Source organism: Diaporthe batatas (assembly GCF_019321695.1).
Source record: "Diaporthe batatas strain CRI 302-4 chromosome Unknown Contig00001, whole genome shotgun sequence".
NCBI lineage: Eukaryota > Fungi > Ascomycota > Sordariomycetes > Diaporthales > Diaporthaceae > Diaporthe > Diaporthe batatas.
In genome coordinates, this window is record NW_025408548.1 from 3,352,105 (window position 1) to 3,370,877 (window position 18,773).

At 55.9% G+C, this 18,773-nt stretch overlaps 5 protein-coding genes across 5 annotated transcripts; 1 reads left to right on the top strand and 4 right to left on the bottom strand.

Moving 5' to 3' along the window:
- Positions 1-1,786: 1,786 nt before the first annotated feature.
- KVR01_000520 (uncharacterized protein) lies at positions 1,787-4,083 on the bottom strand. The gene is made up of 3 exons (XM_044791837.1): positions 3,556-4,083; positions 2,991-3,494; positions 1,787-2,943 (listed from the first exon to the last, which is right to left on the bottom strand). Exons 1-3 carry the CDS (start codon positions 3,830-3,832, stop codon positions 2,672-2,674), a joined length of 1,053 nt encoding a protein of 350 aa, XP_044650469.1. The 5' UTR covers positions 3,833-4,083; the 3' UTR covers positions 1,787-2,671.
- A 177-nt stretch (positions 4,084-4,260) lies between these two features.
- KVR01_000908 (uncharacterized protein) lies at positions 4,261-7,749 on the top strand. The gene is made up of 5 exons (XM_044786027.1): positions 4,261-4,961; positions 5,017-5,069; positions 5,152-5,827; positions 5,883-6,961; positions 7,028-7,749. Coding segments are annotated over exons 1-4 (984 nt in total). The 5' UTR covers positions 4,261-4,959; the 3' UTR covers positions 6,136-6,961; positions 7,028-7,749.
- KVR01_000542 (uncharacterized protein) lies at positions 7,716-9,305 on the bottom strand (the record flags this gene model as incomplete). Its single annotated transcript, XM_044784154.1, has 4 exons — positions 7,716-7,881; positions 7,934-8,072; positions 8,155-8,952; positions 9,023-9,305. 4 exons carry the CDS (start codon positions 9,303-9,305, stop codon positions 7,716-7,718), a joined length of 1,386 nt encoding a protein of 461 aa, XP_044650491.1.
- Positions 9,306-10,044: 739 nt separating this feature from the next.
- On the bottom strand, positions 10,045-14,879 carry KVR01_000123 (uncharacterized protein). The gene is made up of 2 exons (XM_044785875.1): positions 12,667-14,879; positions 10,045-12,601 (listed from the first exon to the last, which is right to left on the bottom strand). The coding sequence occupies exons 1-2, from the start codon at positions 14,374-14,376 to the stop codon at positions 10,229-10,231; spliced, it is 4,083 nt and encodes a 1,360-aa protein (XP_044650072.1). The 5' UTR covers positions 14,377-14,879; the 3' UTR covers positions 10,045-10,228.
- Positions 14,880-14,936: 57 nt separating this feature from the next.
- On the bottom strand, positions 14,937-18,769 carry KVR01_000295 (uncharacterized protein). The gene has a single exon (XM_044789897.1). The coding sequence runs from the start codon at positions 18,491-18,493 to the stop codon at positions 15,668-15,670; it is 2,826 nt and encodes a 941-aa protein (XP_044650244.1). The 5' UTR covers positions 18,494-18,769; the 3' UTR covers positions 14,937-15,667.
- Positions 18,770-18,773: the final 4 nt, after the last annotated feature.

The window sequence follows — 18,773 nt, forward strand, 5'->3', positions numbered from 1 at the left end:
GGATGACCCTCCTGATCGCCAGTACCCGATGACCTGCAGACGTCGTCCCTGACCGCCGGGGCTTGGCAGGCCCGAGGAGCCCTTCTTCCCCAGACAACGTCAACAAGACAAGGGCGTCACCCGAAAAGATCGAGTGACGGGCCGAGAGACAAAGGCCCTGCTAGCGATCCAACAGTAACTAACCAACGTGCCTACAGGGCCTACCAACCCGCCGAGACAGGATTGGGGCGCCCGACGCACGAGGGGCGCTCCCAACAGCCCGGATCACAATGCGTTGCCCACAGGATGCGCGCAGGGCAGCAGTAGAGAAAACAAAGGACGCCTGGCCCATGTGCCTTAGGAAGACGGGCGTCGGCAGTCTCCAACCCGGCGGACAACAAAGGTCTCGGGAAGCCCTCGCACTGACCGACTACCTGCGAAGCCGCCGCTGGCGCCGACTGTGCGGGATCGTGGCCGCTCCGGGAGTCTGGGTCGGCCTGGACTCGTGCCAGCCTGGTCCAACGCAGGCGCCGGATTCCTCTTAGCCCGCAGGCAAGCCACCCAACTACGAGCCGCGTCGCGTTAGCCCCAGGCGCGGCGTGTGCTCCCGATCCTCCCCTTTCCCGATCCGGCCTACGCAAGGCTGAAAAAGGAGTCAGTGGCACGGCGCGCCTGCCCATGGGCATCATGTGGTTACAGCCGGATTGTGATCGAGTGCCTTCCTCCCGCGACACGTTCTGACCATCTGAGCGTACTGACATCTACGGCTGCCCGGGCTGCCAGGCTGCCCAGGCTGCACTCGTGCGTGCTAGCTAGCTGGTGTTTGTTACCAACACGCTGGGAAGGTCGTGGCCCCTTGCCCTGTGCCTAGCCCCGGCCGCGGCTGATCGGTTGCTCGTTCACGGGCCAATCTCATTGTTCTTCCACGTGCAGCGCCGCACAGAGGTGGATTTTGTCAAATGCTACTTGTCAAGTGTTCTTCGGCAAGGGATTTGGTTCGTGGTCCAATGAGGTAACCAGGCCGATACATCCCTTGATGGAAGGGCCCAGCTAGGATTCATTGATCCCCTATTGAATCCTGCAGACAACCTTCTCTGGTGCACGGCTGCGGCGCAGGCGACCCACGCAGGGCCAGGGGAGCCAAGTCTTTCTTGAAATGATGGCATCGTCATGAAAATAGGCTTTCGGGCAGGTTGCATACTGTTGACCGTCACAACGCGTGAAGTCATGGATGGATCCAAGGTCGTGGCTGGCCCCCAGGCGGCTTATTAGTGATGGCCAGTGGGCTGTCTCCTTTGAGGCATGGTACATCCAGGATCGCGGATAGGTCTTACCTTGGTTGCGTGCACCAGGGGGCGCATTCGTGGCCATCCCATAACAGTAAAAGCCCAGCCATCCTGCGTTGCCGCTTCCGGATATTCTCATCCCCAGCAGAGGCCAAGTGAACGCAGCACGGAGTACAGAGCCGCTCAGTCAGCACCTTCCGACGTGGGGCGAGAACCGCTTCCCTGCTCATTGCATCCCGCAGTGCTGATCTATCGACAAATATCGAATATGGGGTCGGACTCTGGATCCGAAAGGGATCTGACTATCCACAATGAACGGGCGGGTCAACAATCCATGGCGAGCTGACATGATCCAGGATTGGGGCCGGGTCGAGCAACATGCATGCTCAGCCCTGGCAGAGACAACCAGACGGATGCCCGGGGCTTCGTCTGATGGGAGATCAGATCGGGGATGGGGATAACCACCGGCAGATGCAAGAATCCAGCTTGACTGGTGCTTACTTTTGCCGGGGTGGTACGCGTCGCGCTTGGATTGTAGGCCGATGCCCGTAGTCAGATTCTTGACTCTGTTCTGGTCTGCCCATTGCGGGCCGCTCGGAACCGACTAATTCGACTCGTCGCTGGGCTGCCTCTTCTGTGGCGCTGTTCTGCAAGTGTGGCGCAGCCCAACGCCTCTGGACAGCCCTCCAGCCCTCTCCTGCCTCTGCTTGATGAAGCCACCGGGTGCTCAATTCAACAAGATGTAAACTGATGAGCCCATGACCGCCGTGGATAGCCGAGTTTCCCGGTGTCACAAACCAAAGTTCTGCTCGTGGGAGGCGCAGCCTGGCTACATGTTACGATGGACTCATTACCCCCGGCTTCTTCATTTCCTTTTGACATGACCCCGACAAGTACACACTAGAAAGTGGTGACTTCTCACGAGTACAGCTCAATTTCGCCCCATACGAGATATTTGCTAAGCCTGAGCTTATCCAAGCTTCGGTACCGTGGCTTTGCATCGTCACCCAGATGGATCCCACGTGGATCTCGTGGTGTTTGCCCCACATCGATTTTGGCGTCGTGGCTGAGCAGTCCTGGGGACACACCAACGTGTGGATCACAGCATCTCGCGTGCGGTGTGTCTCCGTGAAGGCTCGGTGGGCATGGGCATGAGCGCGCGTCGAGAGCCGCGTCATTCCCCGGTGGGAGGACCGGCGGAGTTAGCCACCAATTCCCGGTGCCATGCCGGATACCACGGACTAAACCCAGCGTGATGTGAGTTGTAGGAGCAGGCAACTCGGCCCAGTTGACTTGACTAATCGCGGATGGTGTCGACCGGTTCCAATATTGGCAGATGTTCTCGTCCGTTGAGGACTGGAGATCCAAGTGGGCCAAGGCTTCCAGGATAGATAGGTAGGTGTGCATCAGTCTCTCATCTGCCTCACGTTGAGGTTGATCCTCTTGTTGGACATCCATCCGCTCCACTCCTCGTACTTGCCATCTTCTGCTGGCCAGTCCGCCAGGTAGTCAGGACACGTCCCCTTGATGACCTTGGGTACTCCATGCCATGCGTATCGTGCCTCTTGCGTCATGTAAATGATGTCTCCCGACCGGATACGCAAGAGCAAACAATCCCTCTCTCCCTGCACGGGCCTTTCAGCCTCGGGGAGCTTGCCCACGTCGTTGGGTGCGATCACTAGAGACAGTTAGCTATTGCTGGTTAGCCATGAGATCATGACTCACTGAACAATGCATCACAGCCCATGCTGACGCTCACAAGGCCCTTGTCTGTCTCCTCAGACACGTCCCGATGCATCATCATTGTGTCTCCCGGGGTGTAGAAGTTGACAATGGCCGCCTGAGCCTGAGTCTCGGGGAAAAGAGTTTCCAAGAGACCAGCCACATCTTCAGGGAAGGCGGGCGGTTGTTCACCCGGGTAGACCCGGTTTGTCCAGTCATACTGACCGCCCAGCGTGACCCAGTGTAGTTTCCGTTCCAAGACCTGCTTCATAGACAGAGTCTTGTGCACTGAGGGGTCCTTGGGGACGAAGACGGTTTCTGATTCTGGCGCATACGTGAAAAAGGACTGCGGCTGGTTGGTAACAGCACTCTTTTCAGGATAAGGGATGTCGTAGTGCAGGTGCATGTTAGTCTGGTGATGAGGCATGCCCAGGTCCCGGTGAATAAGACGAGACAGCAGGGTCTGCTGGATGGTGGGTGGTAGAAGCGACGGTACGATCAGCAGTCCTGAATATCGGTCAGAAAACTCAGCAACAAGCCACCGTCCGTCGAGAGCCACCGAACTCACCTGGAATCAGGGGGTGATGGTAGATGATGGCGTCTTCCTTGACTTCAGCGATAGACGGGTCATGTTCATCTAGGCGGGCAAGCGCATCCCGAATCTTTTCTGCGGGTATCGTGCCTGCTTTTTGGAACTCTGCAAGCTTCTCCGGCACAGACAGATCGTCGACGTCGCCTCGGTTGAGGGTTTCAGTGCCGTCTCCTCGGGTGTAGCCCTTCCATTTCTTCCTCATATAAATAGAGGGCTGCTCATGAGCATCCAAGGTGGTGAGGTCCAGGGTCATATTGCTATTGGTCGCCCTCCACGGCTTCACACTCACAGCTTATTGAATATTCAACAACATCTAGTATTTCACCCTGAAGGCCGGTCCTTTGATTGCTGGTCAATCACTTCAAACACTTGTCAGCCACCCGGCTTCTCAGGGGCTTTATCCGTATACACGTGCTCAAAAAGATAATATATGGGGTTGACCAAGAGATTATAAGCTTCTTCGAGTTGACAGTGCGATCAAATCTGTCGTCTGTGCGGTTGTGGCAGCCTTCACCCTCAGAAGACTGATTGGCGTGCCTGGGTGGGTTAGGGTTCTTGAGCGAGCCCGTGGACCCTTGTCCCACTGTTATCAACTGTCTTGCATACCTAGGTACCTAAGCAGCTGCTAGGTTGCTGTGTAGGCGCGGCTAGGCCTGAGCAACCCCACCATCATCACCCTAGAAACCTTGCAGTCACCCAAAACAAGGCCCGGCTAGCCAACCCCAACTGCCCCAATGGCTGGCTTCCAATGGGCGACGCGTCGGCCAGCCAAAAGTAAACCTAGAACCGCGTCCCCGACCAAACATTCCATCCCACCGCCAGTCCCTCGCCTTCGACCCCTCTGCCTCAACTGCAGACGGCCCCTATCGTTGCAGCAGCAGCCACCGCACGACAGTGGCCCTTGTGTCTCGAGCGTCTGTTCGCACCGTCGATCGTCCTCTCGATTGGCATTTTGAACAGCGTACTTGCACACCTGCCACCTGCCACCTGCCACCTGCCCGCCCGCTCGACCAGACCTCAAGGTACAAAGCCAACACCTTTTCTTCGCACCACTCGAGTCGTCGCCCTGCGCATTGTGTCCTAGAATACCTGCATGCCTGCATGCAGCACTGGAAACTTTTCTCGGTCCCGCCTGGCAGCCTGGCAGCCACACATTGTGGCAAACACTCCAGCTAGCTTCAGCAGCGACGAGTAGAATCCAGCCTGGCTTGGTGTGCCGCTCTCGACTGTCACAATCTGCAGAAGACCCCGTTCTCTTTTGAGCGTACGAGACACCCAAGTGGAATAGGAAGATCCAGCAGTTTAACCCGTCTGCGAGTCGACCTGTCTCTCTCTGCCAGATTCGACTGATCACGCACTCTGCGTGACTCGACAGCCACCATGTACTTGTCCTTTGTGTTTTTGAATTGTTCCTGCATGACTGACCATCCGCGGCAGGAACCAAGGAAGCAACATGGAGAATTACCAGAAGTTGGAGAAGATTGGGGAGGGTAAGTGACATACCTTGCCCCTTTTCACCCCCCAAGTGCCGAATGCCCATACCTAGGTCGCTGACCTTTGCTTGTCTCTCAGGAACATACGGTGTGGTCTACAAGGCCCGTGATCTTCTCCATGACAACCGAATCGTCGCATTGAAGAAGATCAGACTCGAAGCCGAGGATGAGGGTGTTCCTTCCACGGCCATCCGAGAAATCTCCCTGCTCAAGGAGATGCGTGACCCCAACATTGTCCGTCTGTTCAACATCGTGCACGCCGACAGCCACAAGCTCTACCTCGTCTTCGAATTCCTCGACCTTGACCTCAAGAAATACATGGAGGCCTTGCCGGTGTCGGATGGAGGTCGAGGCAGGGCGCTCCCTGAGGGCACAAGCGGCGAGCTGGCCCAGCTGGGGCTGGGATCGGCCATCATCAAGAAGTTTATGAAGCAACTGTGCGACGGCATACGGTTCTGCCACTCGCACCGCGTGCTGCATCGCGACCTGAAGCCCCAGAACCTGCTCATCGACCGCGAGGGCAACCTGAAGCTGGCGGATTTCGGTCTGGCTAGGGCCTTTGGAGTTCCTCTTAGGACGTACACTCACGAAGTCGTAACTCTGTGGTACCGAGCCCCGGAGATCCTGTTGGGAGGTCGACAGTACTCCACAGGCGTGGACATGTGGTCCGTCGGTTGCATCTTCGCCGAAATGTGCACGCGCAAAGCTTTGTTCCCAGGCGACTCCGAAATCGACGAGATCTTCAAGATCTTCAGGTGAGCATGTTCGCTGCTTCCATCCCTGTCTCAACTTTACTGACGGTATCTACAGAATTCTTGGCACACCCACGGAGGAGGTCTGGCCCGGTGTGACCAGCTACCCTGACTTCAAGTCGTCCTTCCCCAAGTGGAACCGTGACTTCAGCCAACCTCTCTGCCAGAATCTGGACCGTCATGGCCTGGATTTGCTGGAGATGATGCTTGTCTACGACCCAGCAGGCCGGATCTCCGCCAAGGCCGCCTGCAATCACCCATACTTTGAGGACTTTGCCACTCCCACAAAGTCAGAATACGGCTACGCATGATGTGCCATCCAATTCGCGACGAAAACACCGACATTTCTTTTTCTTCTGTACAGGATATACTGATGAGCAATGAACCGGAAAACTCATGATACCGAGGCTCGGGGGTAGCTACACGGGATGGAGAACCGCAAGGACTGAATGAAATTGAGGCAGACGGTGACGGATCTGTACGACTATGCACGTGCCTCGCTTGCGGGCCCCCTTTCTTGCTCTAATATTTCTCCTCGTTCTTGCTGTGCGGACTCTGGGTGTTTACCCAGAATGATAGTCCCAGCAACGGACCGATGAGGCAAGCAAATATCGGGCTCCGACTCTTCAACCACTTTCCCTTCCTTAGTCCCCTGTCAATAGTGCTTGACATTGTGCAATAGACTCGATCTCTTCGATATCAGTGACTACAGAGTGCGATACATGCGGTCGCCTGGATCAAGTCCGCTTGGCTACGATCACCACCGTACATCACGCTTCTGGCCACTTGTTTACGACTGACGTCTCATTAGCACCAAGAAAAGAAAGGAAGCTCTCGCGTTGACTGAGCTGTTGAGTATGCTGGCTAACCTAGCCTAGTCGGTGAAACCCCGGCTCTTGGCAAACGAGCAGCTGTTTTCGCAGCAACAAAGAAAAAGACCCTGTGATTTGCGACCAGTCAAATACATCTCACTCGCCTTGGATGGCGGTGTGACCCAAACATACAGTGAGGTCCAAGCACTGAGCAGATGGGCTTTCACACATTCTGAAGCTCCCGGGTTTCTGTTCTTTATTGCTGGCCGGCGGTTGACTCACCCAAAGCGCCTCATTAGACTTAGGCCTAGGGGCCAGACACACCGTATGTGTGTGTGCACTATAATTTCAGGCAATTTGCAGGGATGCTGACTGTTTGACCATGCTCTAGGAAAAGTAGAAATACAGACAAAATTATGAAGAACTACGTATGCCTCACTACCATAGGAGTCCTTCTCACCATTCGGGTCGCAATAACCCTCCATCATCTCACAACATTTCCCCTGGTATCACACATCATATTCTTATTGGGTGGTCAAATATCCTAAGCAAGAAGGATTTCTCTCAGTCCACAAGCAAATTTCAGCTAAACAATGAATCCATATGTCCTCGGACGTACACGGAATAGAAGCGAAACCAGTGAAAGAATGAATCCCAGCTTCCACCACTCAAAGGCTGCGGCCGCACAGAACAGCATCGACATCCTCAAGAAGCATCAAAAGACCGCTGTCACATTCGCTGAGTCCTTGTCCAACTTTTTATGTACTTGGAAAAAGAAACACAGATGACATATACCAGGTTGAAGGTCCGTGGCAAGTAATTAATGCATACTATATAGGGCCGCACCTGACTAGGTCCGGGCTTGCCGGGCCGGGCTTCGACGTCCACGGGTTACTTGACCGCCCACTCTTCTGCGTGTGCAAGGTGAGGCGCACCGAGTGTGCCACCCGACTGCTGCTTGCATACCGCATGAAAGTGAGTGATGTTGCGTGGTAATTCAATTGGCGTTCAGTTTGATCAAGTTTACGGCCCTGCGTGTAGGAGCCACTTTTCGAAGGCAGTTTGGTCGATGTTGACTTCTAGCATACAAGTATGTTGAGATAGAGTCTATTCGATCCCCTACAACCAGCTATATAATCATGAATAGTCACAGGTCGGACAATATGTCTTGTCATTTGGCGTCGCTGGGTATGAGTCCGCCCCGTAAGTCGAGTTGAGGGATACTGCTCCAACGACGCCTCCAGCCTCAGTTCGGATCCACGTGTCGAAAGCCAGAGTCGTGAGCTGCTCTTGCGACACGAGGACCTGGCGTGAGCCTCGGATCCAGTTCCCGTATCCACCGTAGCCTGAGTGCTGTCCGAAGCACAGGTTCAGTCCGTTTCCAGCAACAGTCATGCCGGGCCATACACCCTCCCATTTGTAGCACCACGTGTCGCCTGGAGGAGAACCACACCGTCAGCTGGAATTCCGAGAACTAGGGGATTGTGCACTAGAGCAATCAGCAATACTGCAGCTCACCATGATCATGCCCAGAAAACACCGCCATCAATCCCTTGGTCGTGGTGATAGCCTGCATAAAAGGGACATCCTGGCCACCATAGTCACACGAGCCATCATTAGTGATTCCATCAGCACACCAGCCTTGGCCCTGCGCCGCCAGTATATAATCATCATTTATGCCTGGCTGGAGGCTCGGATCCACGCCAGCCTCGGTCTGGATCGCCTGTGACGCATTTGTGGGGATGTGCACAAACGCCAACGACGGGATGACTCCCCCGTGGCGCTGTGTGAGCTGCGCATTCGTCTGCTGGAACCAGTTGACCACGCTTGTGTCCACCCAGTTCTGCATGCCGACCATGTTGCCGTCAGCGTCGAGCTCCTGGTATAGGTGGCCACCGCGGCTGTCGAAGAACCAGAGGATCAGGCCCGGTGCGCACTGCGCTGCGGCTGCTGAGGCGAGACTGCAGTTGGCCGGATATACTGGGAGGTAGTAGTTGGTGACACCAGAGTTGGGGTCTGGGACCATACTAGTTGTGCGTGAGTTGGGCCACAGCTTTTCCCGGGATAAAATACCTTCGCGCGTGATGTTGAAGTCACTGTCGTGGTTGCCGTATGTAGAAGCCCAGGTCAAGTTGCGCTCAACAAGAGGGCCAACGATTTGGTCGATGTATGTTGTGCTGTTCTCTTTGAAGGTGTTCTCGCCGGTGATCAAGTCGCCATTTAAGACTACAAGTCCCGGGGACTCAATGTCTAGAATATGATTCATGACCCTCACAGAGTTGATATCTTGCTGAGGGCCCCATGAATCCCATGCATCTACGGTGGTCAGTCCTATAATCCAGACAGTAATGTAAATCGTCAGGCCTTTGAATGGCAAGCTACTTACTCTCGCCAAAGTGAAGATCCTCAAAGATGGATATTTGGAACGTGCCATCCTCCCGGAACCTCAGCGGACCATATAGATCGCCGCTATTGGGGCTCACATATCTCACTGGCAAAACTGCCTGTAACGAGGGAGCAATGAGCCAGAGAAACCCAGCAAAAGCGAAAAAAGCCATGATTTTCTTGTCGATCGCCCCGAGAGCGTGCTTTGAGAGCCGGTGTGATCTATTAATACCAGGGTCCTCCCTCGCCTGACGGCTCCCTTGAGGGTGCTGACGATAAGCCATCTTTTGAACCTCATCTCCATTCCAACCCATGGCGTGTGCTTAAGACCGACCCCCTTGCCGGAGAGCATATGCCGATGATAAGTCGGGGACACCGGAGACAAGCCCTCCCAAATGGTCGCACGTAATATTTTGCCTTCTGGTGGGTGGGTGAGGGCTGTATCGGCAATTAAAGTCATACAATGGTTCCAGCGACGGATAGAAACGTGCTCAACGGGCAGCAGGAATTGGGTAGTGCCCGCTGCCACAACCGCGTCGCTAGGCCAAATGGAGCAAGTCGTATATAAAGAACCGTTGAAAATGCGACAACGTGCCGATCTTCGGATTGGTGGCTGGCATCACACTGTCTGCTTGACTACGTCCGACATCCTGTAAAGTCGAGCATGTGGCTCGTCGAATGGCTATATAACCAATCCTGGGGCTTCAGGGGTTCTAAGCGTAGAGACACAGTTGAAAGTACTGAGATTTGGATGGCATAGATGTGAAGACCAAGAGAGGGCGAGAGGGCCCTGCTCTAGCCTAGCCCGTCTGATCTAACAACCTTAAGAAGACTTGGAAAAAGAATGCAGGCCACCTAGGATCGATTGTATTGCACAGCTTGAGCCCGCGACAGAACATTCACAGCAGATGTTTGACAGAAGGCTATCGTATGCTGCGTTCCAGATGTCCCTGGTGGATCGGACATCCGTTCTGTCCCAAGAGACACAACCCTACGAGTCTGATTGACACATTGAGCGTGGTATTTTCCGACCAGCCGTCCATTCTAGGACTATGTAGCTGCAACCATTTGCGCTTGTTATTCCCGCTTCATAATCAATCACCTCTCCAGTGTCCGCCCTATCCGCGTCTTGTATCCCGAGCCCACCATATATCTTCTCATCATTGTTGACTCTACATCCCTTGAGCGAAGTCGTGCAGTCTCGATTTCACACCTCTGTTTCAACCCCCTCGCCCTTCTCGCTATGCTTGAAAAGCCCACTGACGTTCCCCTTGAGGTCGCTAAGCTTGCTGCCGAGGTGGTCTGCCTCCCTGGCCACACGCCACTGCATGATGCCACGGTGCTTGCGGTGCAGCTGCTTGTGGTGGTCCTTGTAGTCTCGCAGCTGGTTACGCAGGCCGCGGGAGCCGTCGTCAGGGTCGTTGTGGCCAGGAGCGATGATCGCCGCCGCTGTTGAGGTCACGCCCTCGACCGGGTTGCGCAGGATCTTCTTGGGCGTCTTGCGCACTTTGCCCAGCGAGAAGTCAGAGTTGGTCCTCTGCTTGTTCCCCTCACCGTCTGTGTCCGAGCCTGTGTCCTCGGCCGCCGAGGAGTCGTCGTTCGTGTGGACCTTCAGTCTCTTCTTGGCCGCCTTGTCCTCGCTGCTGCGGGAGTTTTCCGAGCTCGAGTAATCATCTTCGTCATCTTCCACTTCGTCCTCGTCTCTGATTAGGCTCTCGTCTGTTATGGTATCCAGGCATTCCATCACCTGCTTCATGTTTCCTCTCCTCGATGACGCGGCGAACCGCTTGTGATACCCGGAGAGCCCTCGCCAGAACTTGAGCTCCATCTCTACCTCACCAAGCGGCTGCTCACCTTCCTCGATACCGTTATAGTCACAATTCGACTGGGCCCTGGCTATCTGGCCCTTGCCGCCTTTCCATACCTTCAGCACCTTTGTCTCGCTCTCCTCGTCAACAAGGTCACGCAGCCACATGACTGCGAAAGCAGGTGACTTGTCCGGCCCGAGCGTCGACTCGCGGAATTCGAGAACAAGCGAGGAGCTGTAACGCTTCCGCACAGGTAGGAATGCACTCTGGTTTCTGCTGTCCCTTCCTTTCAGAAGCCATTCTCCCTGGTTGTCGTTCGGGTACATCTTTATCCTGCCAAGATCGCTACGGATCTTTATCCGGCTCTTGGTGAATTTCTCTGGAAGCTGTCCCTTGGCCCGCACCGGTCCTCGGATCTCAACTGTTCCGTAGTCCCAGCCCAGCAGAGTCGGGGGAAGCTTCAGCTCGACACTTCGCCAGACAATCGAGATACGAGCTCGTCCGAAGCCAATACCGCCGACCAAGGGGAACATTGACATCAATTGACTCCTGTTCTTGAGAACCTTTCCAATCGGCAGGTATACTATGCCGATAAGGGGGTCATCTTCGCGTGCGCGGGCATCACGAACCGCAACGATGACCTCACAGGTTCGCCAGTCTCGAACAAACCTCTCTGTGCCGGCGTTGAAGAACGGCTTAGAGTTCTTCGGCTTCGTGCGGGTCCGGTAGATCTTCTTGTGGTTCAAGATAATGTTGCAGTAGCTATCGGGCATATCGTCACCCGTCTCCGTTTCTTCTTCGATATCTGAATCGCCGTTTTTGCTGTCCCGCTTACGCAGCTTTTGGACCTCCAAGCCAGTGATGTTGTGGACCTGCACGCTCAGGATACCAGAGGGGAACTCCTGCGGTGGCGGCGCAGAAATTATCATGTTATCCTCGAGCTCAGCATAGTCCTGGACACGCTGCTGATGGAGCTCCTCATCATCCGGTGCCTTTCCGGCCTCCCTGAGCTTGTTGGCAGACTCCTCAGAGACATGCTCCTTGAGCTGCTCCTGGCTGCGGATGTTCTCGAGAACAGTTTGCTGTTCGAGCTGCTGCTGCAGAATCCTGACCTTGGAGAAATACCCGACAGACCACTGCAGCGTGCCGGGCATTTTCTCGTCGGGATCTTGGCCTGTGAATCGGTCCTCTCGGTCCTGCATCTGATTATAGCTCTCGCGGGCGTTCATCAACTTCTTGAGGTCGACCTCGACCCGGCCAAGGTCGTCGTCTGCAGTATGTTTATCCGAATCCCAGAGCGTCAATCGCAGCTTCTCCTCAGCATTCAGCTCCTCTGACGACACCAATATGTTCGCGTATTCGTGCCAGTCGGGCTCTTGCGTGCTCTCAATAATTCGTGTTGAAGCCACCGTCTTGCCGAATTTACCCCAGCCTACGGTGACATAGGCGTCACTTGAGCCCCCCGAGGATCCAATTCCACCGTCACCCTGCTTGAACCCACGAGCTCGCTTGATCAAGATGAATACAACGCCGTGGCTGGTGGTATTCTTCTTGAAGTCCTCGCCCACAAGCATGTCCTTGAGGTTCAGGGTCAGGCTCTTAGGCGCAACATATTCAGCTAGAGCGGCATCGATGGCAGACTGGACGAAAGATGACAACATCGGTACGTCCATCAAATTGAGCCCATGCTTCGACAGAGGAACGCATGACAAGGATGCCTTGGGTTGCCCCAAGAAGGTCAGGGTACAAAGGCTGACAAAGGGCGGATCGGGCTGGATAGACGTTAGCTACAGAGGGAAGCAAATTTGGGCTCCTAGTTCTGGTTCGAAGTACTTACGGTGAGTTGTAGTCGCAGGCGAAGAGTTGCAATGAAGCCCCTAACCTCGACCCAGACCGGAAGTGCGATACCTCCAACCGAATAGAATTTCAAGAATAGATGTGCGTTCTTGGCCTTCGCCCTGATAGACTTGCCAGTGGCCCGGCTACGGTAGGCGACTGCAAGCTCCAGGTTGATAAAGTCGCCTTCCTCGGCCTCCATTCCCTCGCGCATCGCAGCCTCGGACTGTTCCTCCTCCTTGGTCTTGTTACTATCATCATCGCCGTCCTTTTTCTGATTAAATGTCTCGTCACGGGCGTTTTCTTGGCCAGCCTCCGGGTCTGTGCGGTCGCTCGTCTTGTTCTTTTCGACCTTTTCAAGCTTCCCATTGGGCCCGACAGTGCGGCTCGCTGCACCAGAAGGTAGCCAGCGGATTCCCAAGATCCGCAGAGACTGGTTGCCTTGGCCCATGTCATCGACAGAGACCATCTTGACGACCTTTGGAAGAGATGCCTGCATAATGTCTTCCACCATATCGATCAAGGAGGAGAACAAATCCGGATTCACGAGCGGCCATATCGAAGCCACAAAACTATTAAGCCACTGCACCGACTCTGGGAGCTCCGCGTCGGAGTCAACCATGGCCTCCTCCTCCCTCCTCGAGGCATCCCACGTCTCGTCATCAACAATCTCATCAACCTTCTTGGAGATCCACTCGCCCATGCCCCAGGCTGTGCCGAGGGTGACGGAGAGAAAACCCAGCACGGTGAGCAGCGTCGACCAGTGCGGCATCAGATGGCCCTGAAGTGATGATGCCAGGAACGGGAGAGCTGCGGCGACGCCGATGACCGAAAGGCCCGCCCTTAGGGTGGACTGGTATGCCGAGGCCAGCTCTTCCTTGAGGTCGGCGAACTTGGGCGGCGGGAAGAGCTTCTGGATACCGTTGTGGCCCCTCTGAACCATATCACGTTCCTTTTGGAGCTCCTCGTCCGTCTTGGAGGCTCCCTGTGGGCCCGTGGCGGTGGTGTGGTGCTCGCCTGGCTCGGGTTCGTTCTCGGGCACAGACTTCAGGTCCTTGTCAGTCTGGTCGTGGATGATGATGGGTAGATGGGTGACTGGATCAGTCACCTCGCGGCCTCCGGTCTGGCGTTTGCTCTTCTTCATAGCCTTTCGCTTCTCCTTGGGGTCTGCAGAGCTGGCTACCTGCTCGGTGGCGGTCTTTTCTTGTGAATCTCCTCCACCTCCAGTCCTCCTTTGTGACTGCTGCTGTTGCTGCTGCTGTGGAGCCTGTGACTGGTGGCCGTCTTGCTCGTTCGTCTCGTCAGACTGACTGGTATCTACACCTTGGTCGTCACGTGGTGGCTGCTCGTGTCGCTGTCCCTGCTCGATCCCGCGTTCCTGCTCCTGCTCTTGCAACTGGGACAGCTGGCCCTGGTGATCCTGGCCTGGGGGCACGACATAATGGCGATTTGTGGCAGAGTAAGGCTCATGGCTCCCTGCGCGATCATCCTCGCCCTTGAAGATGGTCTTGACAGACTCGAATGCCCTCTTTGGCTTGGACTCGTCCTCGGGACCCTCCTGTGCTGCCTCTGTCTGCTGTTGCCGGTCGTTTAGGTCCTTCCTGTGCTGTCTGTAGCCCTGGATGGTAGGAATGGGGTGGCCGCCTGAGTGAGGCCCCACGTGCGATCTCCGTGACTGCTGCTCGTCGAAGTCCTGTGGCTGTTCAGCCATGCTGGCGAGTCGTCCAGAGCTGCAAGGGTGCGGGTTGACACAAATGTGCAGCAGGGGCAGTAGACGCAGTAGACGCAGTAGACGCAGCAAACGAACTTTGTTTAAGTCGAAGCCCTGGTCCGGCCTGAAGGAGGAGGTCGAACGGCAAGCATGCAACTAGGGAATTAAAACACTAGTGTGCAGTCTGGCAGTTGATGGGTCGAATCGTCTCGAGTCCAGCTACGAATAATAAGTGGCCTGGGTGCGGGTGTGCCATATTTACCTACTGCCCACAAGGGGAACAAACAGTCGTCATATGGTCCTCCCGCGTCCCGTCCGTCCCTGTCAGTATCGATCGGGCCGGGAGGCTGGGTGGAGCAGTGAGATGAGGTCATACCCGCGTGCGTGAAACCAGAACCCGCTGGGGTCACATCTCCAATGCGGATGTGTACTGCGGTACAGTCAATCAAAGCCCAGGCCGTGCAACTCGCTGCAATTGGTGGGGCATGGCTAAAGGGGCCTCTCCTAGGAGGGGCGTGAACTTGTTTTCCTACGGTCTCGCAGCCCTGCATCCCCCGTCAGCCTGCTTTTTGTGGGGATGGTCTCTTAATGTGTCCAGGCCAAGACCCGTCTTGCCGTCTTGCGCTCACACTGCCGTCATTCTGGCTGGCCTTCCGCCCAACATTACCTTGACCTGTCACGATGTGACTGCCCCATCAGTAAGAATTGACGAGGCATGTCAACTCACGTCTCAGCCAACACGTCGCTCAGGAAGACCGACTGCCTGCGTGGTCACATCTTCTAGGTTAATAAACAGGACAACCGCATACAGGATGACCTCGTGTGGGCCTATCAAACCAGCGGGATACAATGCCGCTTTAGCCGTGGATGTGCATCACCACTTGTAGACTACACAGCAAATCCGACACAGGTTTCTCAGGTGTACACGATGTAAAAGATACAAGACGACACGCCGTCTTTCTTCTGTATTCACAACCCGCTGTCTGCTTTAGATTTGCGTGTGCCGTCACAAGAAGGGTCGGAAAGATCGCCCAGCACCATCGAATGCCTTTCCGTTCCACCCTTGATAGTCCATGTCGTGTGTATCCATCCACACAAGTCAAATCTGCCGTCTCAAGTCGCTCCCCCATGAATCCGCCCAAGCACTGATGGAGAGCAAAGCAGCACGCCGACCTCGCCCCCCTATACCTTGACTAGCACAGCACCAACCTGCCCATATGCCTGACGCCCCCACTTTCGGTAGAATGTCCGCTACACTGCTAAGCAACCATGAAAACCGGCACACATAAAATCATTCAATCTCACCATCCGAGTCCCACACGATGTCGGGTGGCTGTCTCACCCGCGAGTCGTCCAGCAGGCTGTCCGGCTCCCCGCTCTCCAACGCAAGGGCTCTCTGGGAGGACTCGAGCAGGGCAGACGAGTTTTGAGTGCCAGTCTTGTGCCCCCGCACGGGACTGTCGCCCACGATAGCATCGTCCTCTCCCAAATTCCCAATCTCCGAAACGAGTCCGCTAGACCCGCGGGCAATCCGCAGCGGCCCGGAGGGCGCGGCCTCTGTGGGCGGCGAGACGGGTATGGACGGCTGGCTCTGCGATGAGATCAAGATGGGCTGCCCACGGTAGGAAGGCAGCCGCTGCGATGGACTGGACGGCGCGCTGGCCGTCGTGGCCTGGGACGGGCGCAAGGTATAGCCTTCCCCTCGCTGTGAGGCTGGCTGTGCCCGCCCTTCCACGGGGCTATTCCCGGCCCAGTGAACGCTTCTTTGCGACCGGCTCGCCGGTACGGTGGGCTTAGCAAAGACCGGCTCCTTGTTCTTCGCGGCGACGCTCGGGTGCGGCGGGCTGCTGTTAAGCTCCTCGTTGCCGTTGCTCTGGCTGGAGGGGACGGTATGGGCATTGCCTCGCGCCTCGCACCTCTGGCTTTGCGGCGGTGAAGATCCCGCATAGCCCACTTGCGTCGAGTGCGCAATATCACTTCGCAGCTGCATGTCCACCTCCTGTGATTCTGTCATTCCGACCTGGCTTGACTGTGACTCTCCCGGCTCCACAAATATGGCGCGCCTGAGATTTGCCATCAACTCTCCCAGCACCGCAAGTGGTATGTATACATATTTGGCCGGTGCCTCTTCCACCCAGCCATTTTCCTTCATCTTGGCCAAAGAGACTGGGTTATTGAGCTCGTAAACCTGTTTCAGCTCATACGCAAATTGCGACCCTTTGCCCTCATTGAATTCGACGTTGCCGATGCCTGGATCCTCGTGGGAGATCTCCCCAGGCTGTTTGGCGACGCTGATTGTCGCCATGTATTTAAGGGCGCAGGCTGGCCGCGTGACATAAATCCAGATTCGCCCAACAGTCTGCGGGATTCGATAGTTGCGAAATTCATGGGTCTTTTGGCCTTCGACAATCTGCTCAACCTGGTCCGGGTGGATCGAGATAATAATGTCGGAGCGGTCTGTCTGTGCTCCCAGCCGTTGTATTCGCTCAAATGGGACACGTTGTGACTCGAAAGCCTGCGACTTGTACCTGAATCCAAGTTGAGAAACCGGTACAGCTGGCGATACCTTCTGCGAGTGCGATATAGCCAACGGGGCCTGTGGCCTGCGGCTGGACTCAATCCGCTGGGGTGGTGGCGGCAGAGCAGGCGATGTCTTCTGCGGTGAGGACAGGGGTGTGCCCGTGCCAGCCTCGACTGCACTGGAGATACTGGCGCCTCTCAGCGGTGAAGGGCTAGGCGTCTCAGGCTCGGGTTCGACCTCCTCCGATGCAGGGACTGGCGTAGAATCTTGTTGGGTGGCACGCCGTTCGGGAGACAATGTGCAGGGCTTCGGTGGGGACTTCACGATCACCCCAGTCTCCTGGACCAGGATTCCCGTGTTCTTCTGAGTGTGTACTCGGGCTGCTGGTGTGGGTGTCCCAGGAGTTTCGTCGCTGGCTCCGTCGACATCCTCGAGCCCGAAATCATAGTCATCCTCGGAATCAGATATAATGTCTCCTACTGAGCGCGTTAACTTGTCCTCCCTTGGCTCGCCCCGTGATTCCGAATCCGCCTCAGGCTCATTAACCTCCTCCGTGATAGTCTGGCCATCATCATGAACAGGACTCTCTCCTAAGATGATGCTCCTTTCCGCGACATCGTGCAGGCTTATCTCTTTCAAGGGATCTCTCCGGACTTGACCCTTGGAAGGACTCGAGCTCATGCCGCCATTGACAGTGCTCCACGAATCCGCAATTTCCAACGTCCGAGGTCTCTTTCTGCTTACACTTGGTGTCGGGGCATCCACATTTGTCGACTTCTCCTTCAAGGGCGTCCGGTCCAACTGCGACCAATACCGTTCCGAGATCCCTAGGTTAGGAGTGAAAGGAGACGGTTGCGACGAGGGAATCACTGCTCGTTCAATGATTTGTTTGCGTGGTGTCTGAGTAGCCTGCGATGTTGTTGGGCCATGTGGAGGGGATGAGGCGGCTTTCTGCGGCGAGGGTGTTGCTCTCTCCTCTCCATCCTGGAGCAGCAATGAAGCTCCCAACTTCCTGTCCTCGTCTGCCATTCTAGCCGTGACCTTGTGGCCGTCATTGTGGTCGTCGAATCTGAAGTCTTCATCCGGCTCCTCGTCATCCGGCTGTTGACCAGACGTGAACGACGGCATCTGGGTCAAGGTCTGAGTGTGAAAACTGGAGCCGGCTGTGGGGTTGGGCATCGCATCCAGGCCACCCGTGGTCCTCCTCCTCTTGGTGCCTCTTCTGGCGGTTCCCTTGCCCTTGGGCTTCTGTGCATCGTCATCCTCGTCGTCCGTGATCAGATCGCTCAACCCCTCCATGTCATCTTCGTCGTCCTGGTAAGTGCTCGGTATCCAGCCAATCTGCGTCAAGGTCGACTGATCTGGGGGTTTTGCGGGTAGGCTTCGACGAGCCTTGCCCTTGCCGTATGTGCGAATTGTCGTGCTACGGGCAGGAAAATAAAGTTGCCTGTGGGCTGGTTCGGAGATGTGGTGTGCTTTGGGTTTCTTGGGCTTCGCTGACTTGGACGACGCCTCCGCAGACGTTTGGGTCACCAGGTCGTCCATGGACGTTTGTGCAGCGCCGCCTGATTTGCGAGAGCGCGTCTGAGGCGCCATGGCCACTACGCCAGGGTGGCGAGGTGACGGTGCAGGGCAGCTGGGCGTGAGAGAATGGGTCGTGTTTGTGTAGGACCCTGATTCGGAAACATCAGAGGCCGAGCGGGTTTGGCCACGAAATTGCCCCCTCAAGGATGCTGTCTCATTCGAGTCCTGACAGTCGTGGTCCTCGTCGTCCAGGCTGCCAGGCAGTCATGACAAGGTCAGGAGTGCCCCTTGTGCCCCTGCCCACCCAGGTATACACCCATTGCGGCAGGTGGGTCACTTCCACTTAGCGCGG

Bases quoted from the DNA above. Each gene is read 5' to 3' on its own strand.
- KVR01_000520 (XM_044791837.1), bottom strand. From the start codon at position 3,832: ATGACCCTGGACCTCACCACCTTGGATGCTCATGAGCAGCCCTCTATT. The intron at 3,495-3,555 runs GTGAGTTCGGTG...ACCGATATTCAG, and splicing joins CCATCACCCCCTGATTCCAG to GACTGCTGATCGTACCGTCG. The intron at 2,944-2,990 runs GTGAGTCATGAT...AACTGTCTCTAG, and splicing joins GGGCTGTGATGCATTGTTCA to TGATCGCACCCAACGACGTG.
- KVR01_000908 (XM_044786027.1), top strand. The intron at 5,070-5,151 runs GTAAGTGACATA...CTTGTCTCTCAG, and splicing joins GTTGGAGAAGATTGGGGAGG to GAACATACGGTGTGGTCTAC. The intron at 5,828-5,882 runs GTGAGCATGTTC...CGGTATCTACAG, and splicing joins GAGATCTTCAAGATCTTCAG to AATTCTTGGCACACCCACGG.
- KVR01_000123 (XM_044785875.1), bottom strand. From the start codon at position 14,376: ATGGCTGAACAGCCACAGGACTTCGACGAGCAGCAGTCACGGAGATCG. The intron at 12,602-12,666 runs GTAAGTACTTCG...ACGTCTATCCAG, and splicing joins GCCTGCGACTACAACTCACC to CCCGATCCGCCCTTTGTCAG.
- KVR01_000295 (XM_044789897.1), bottom strand. From the start codon at position 18,493: ATGGCGCCTCAGACGCGCTCTCGCAAATCAGGCGGCGCTGCACAAACG.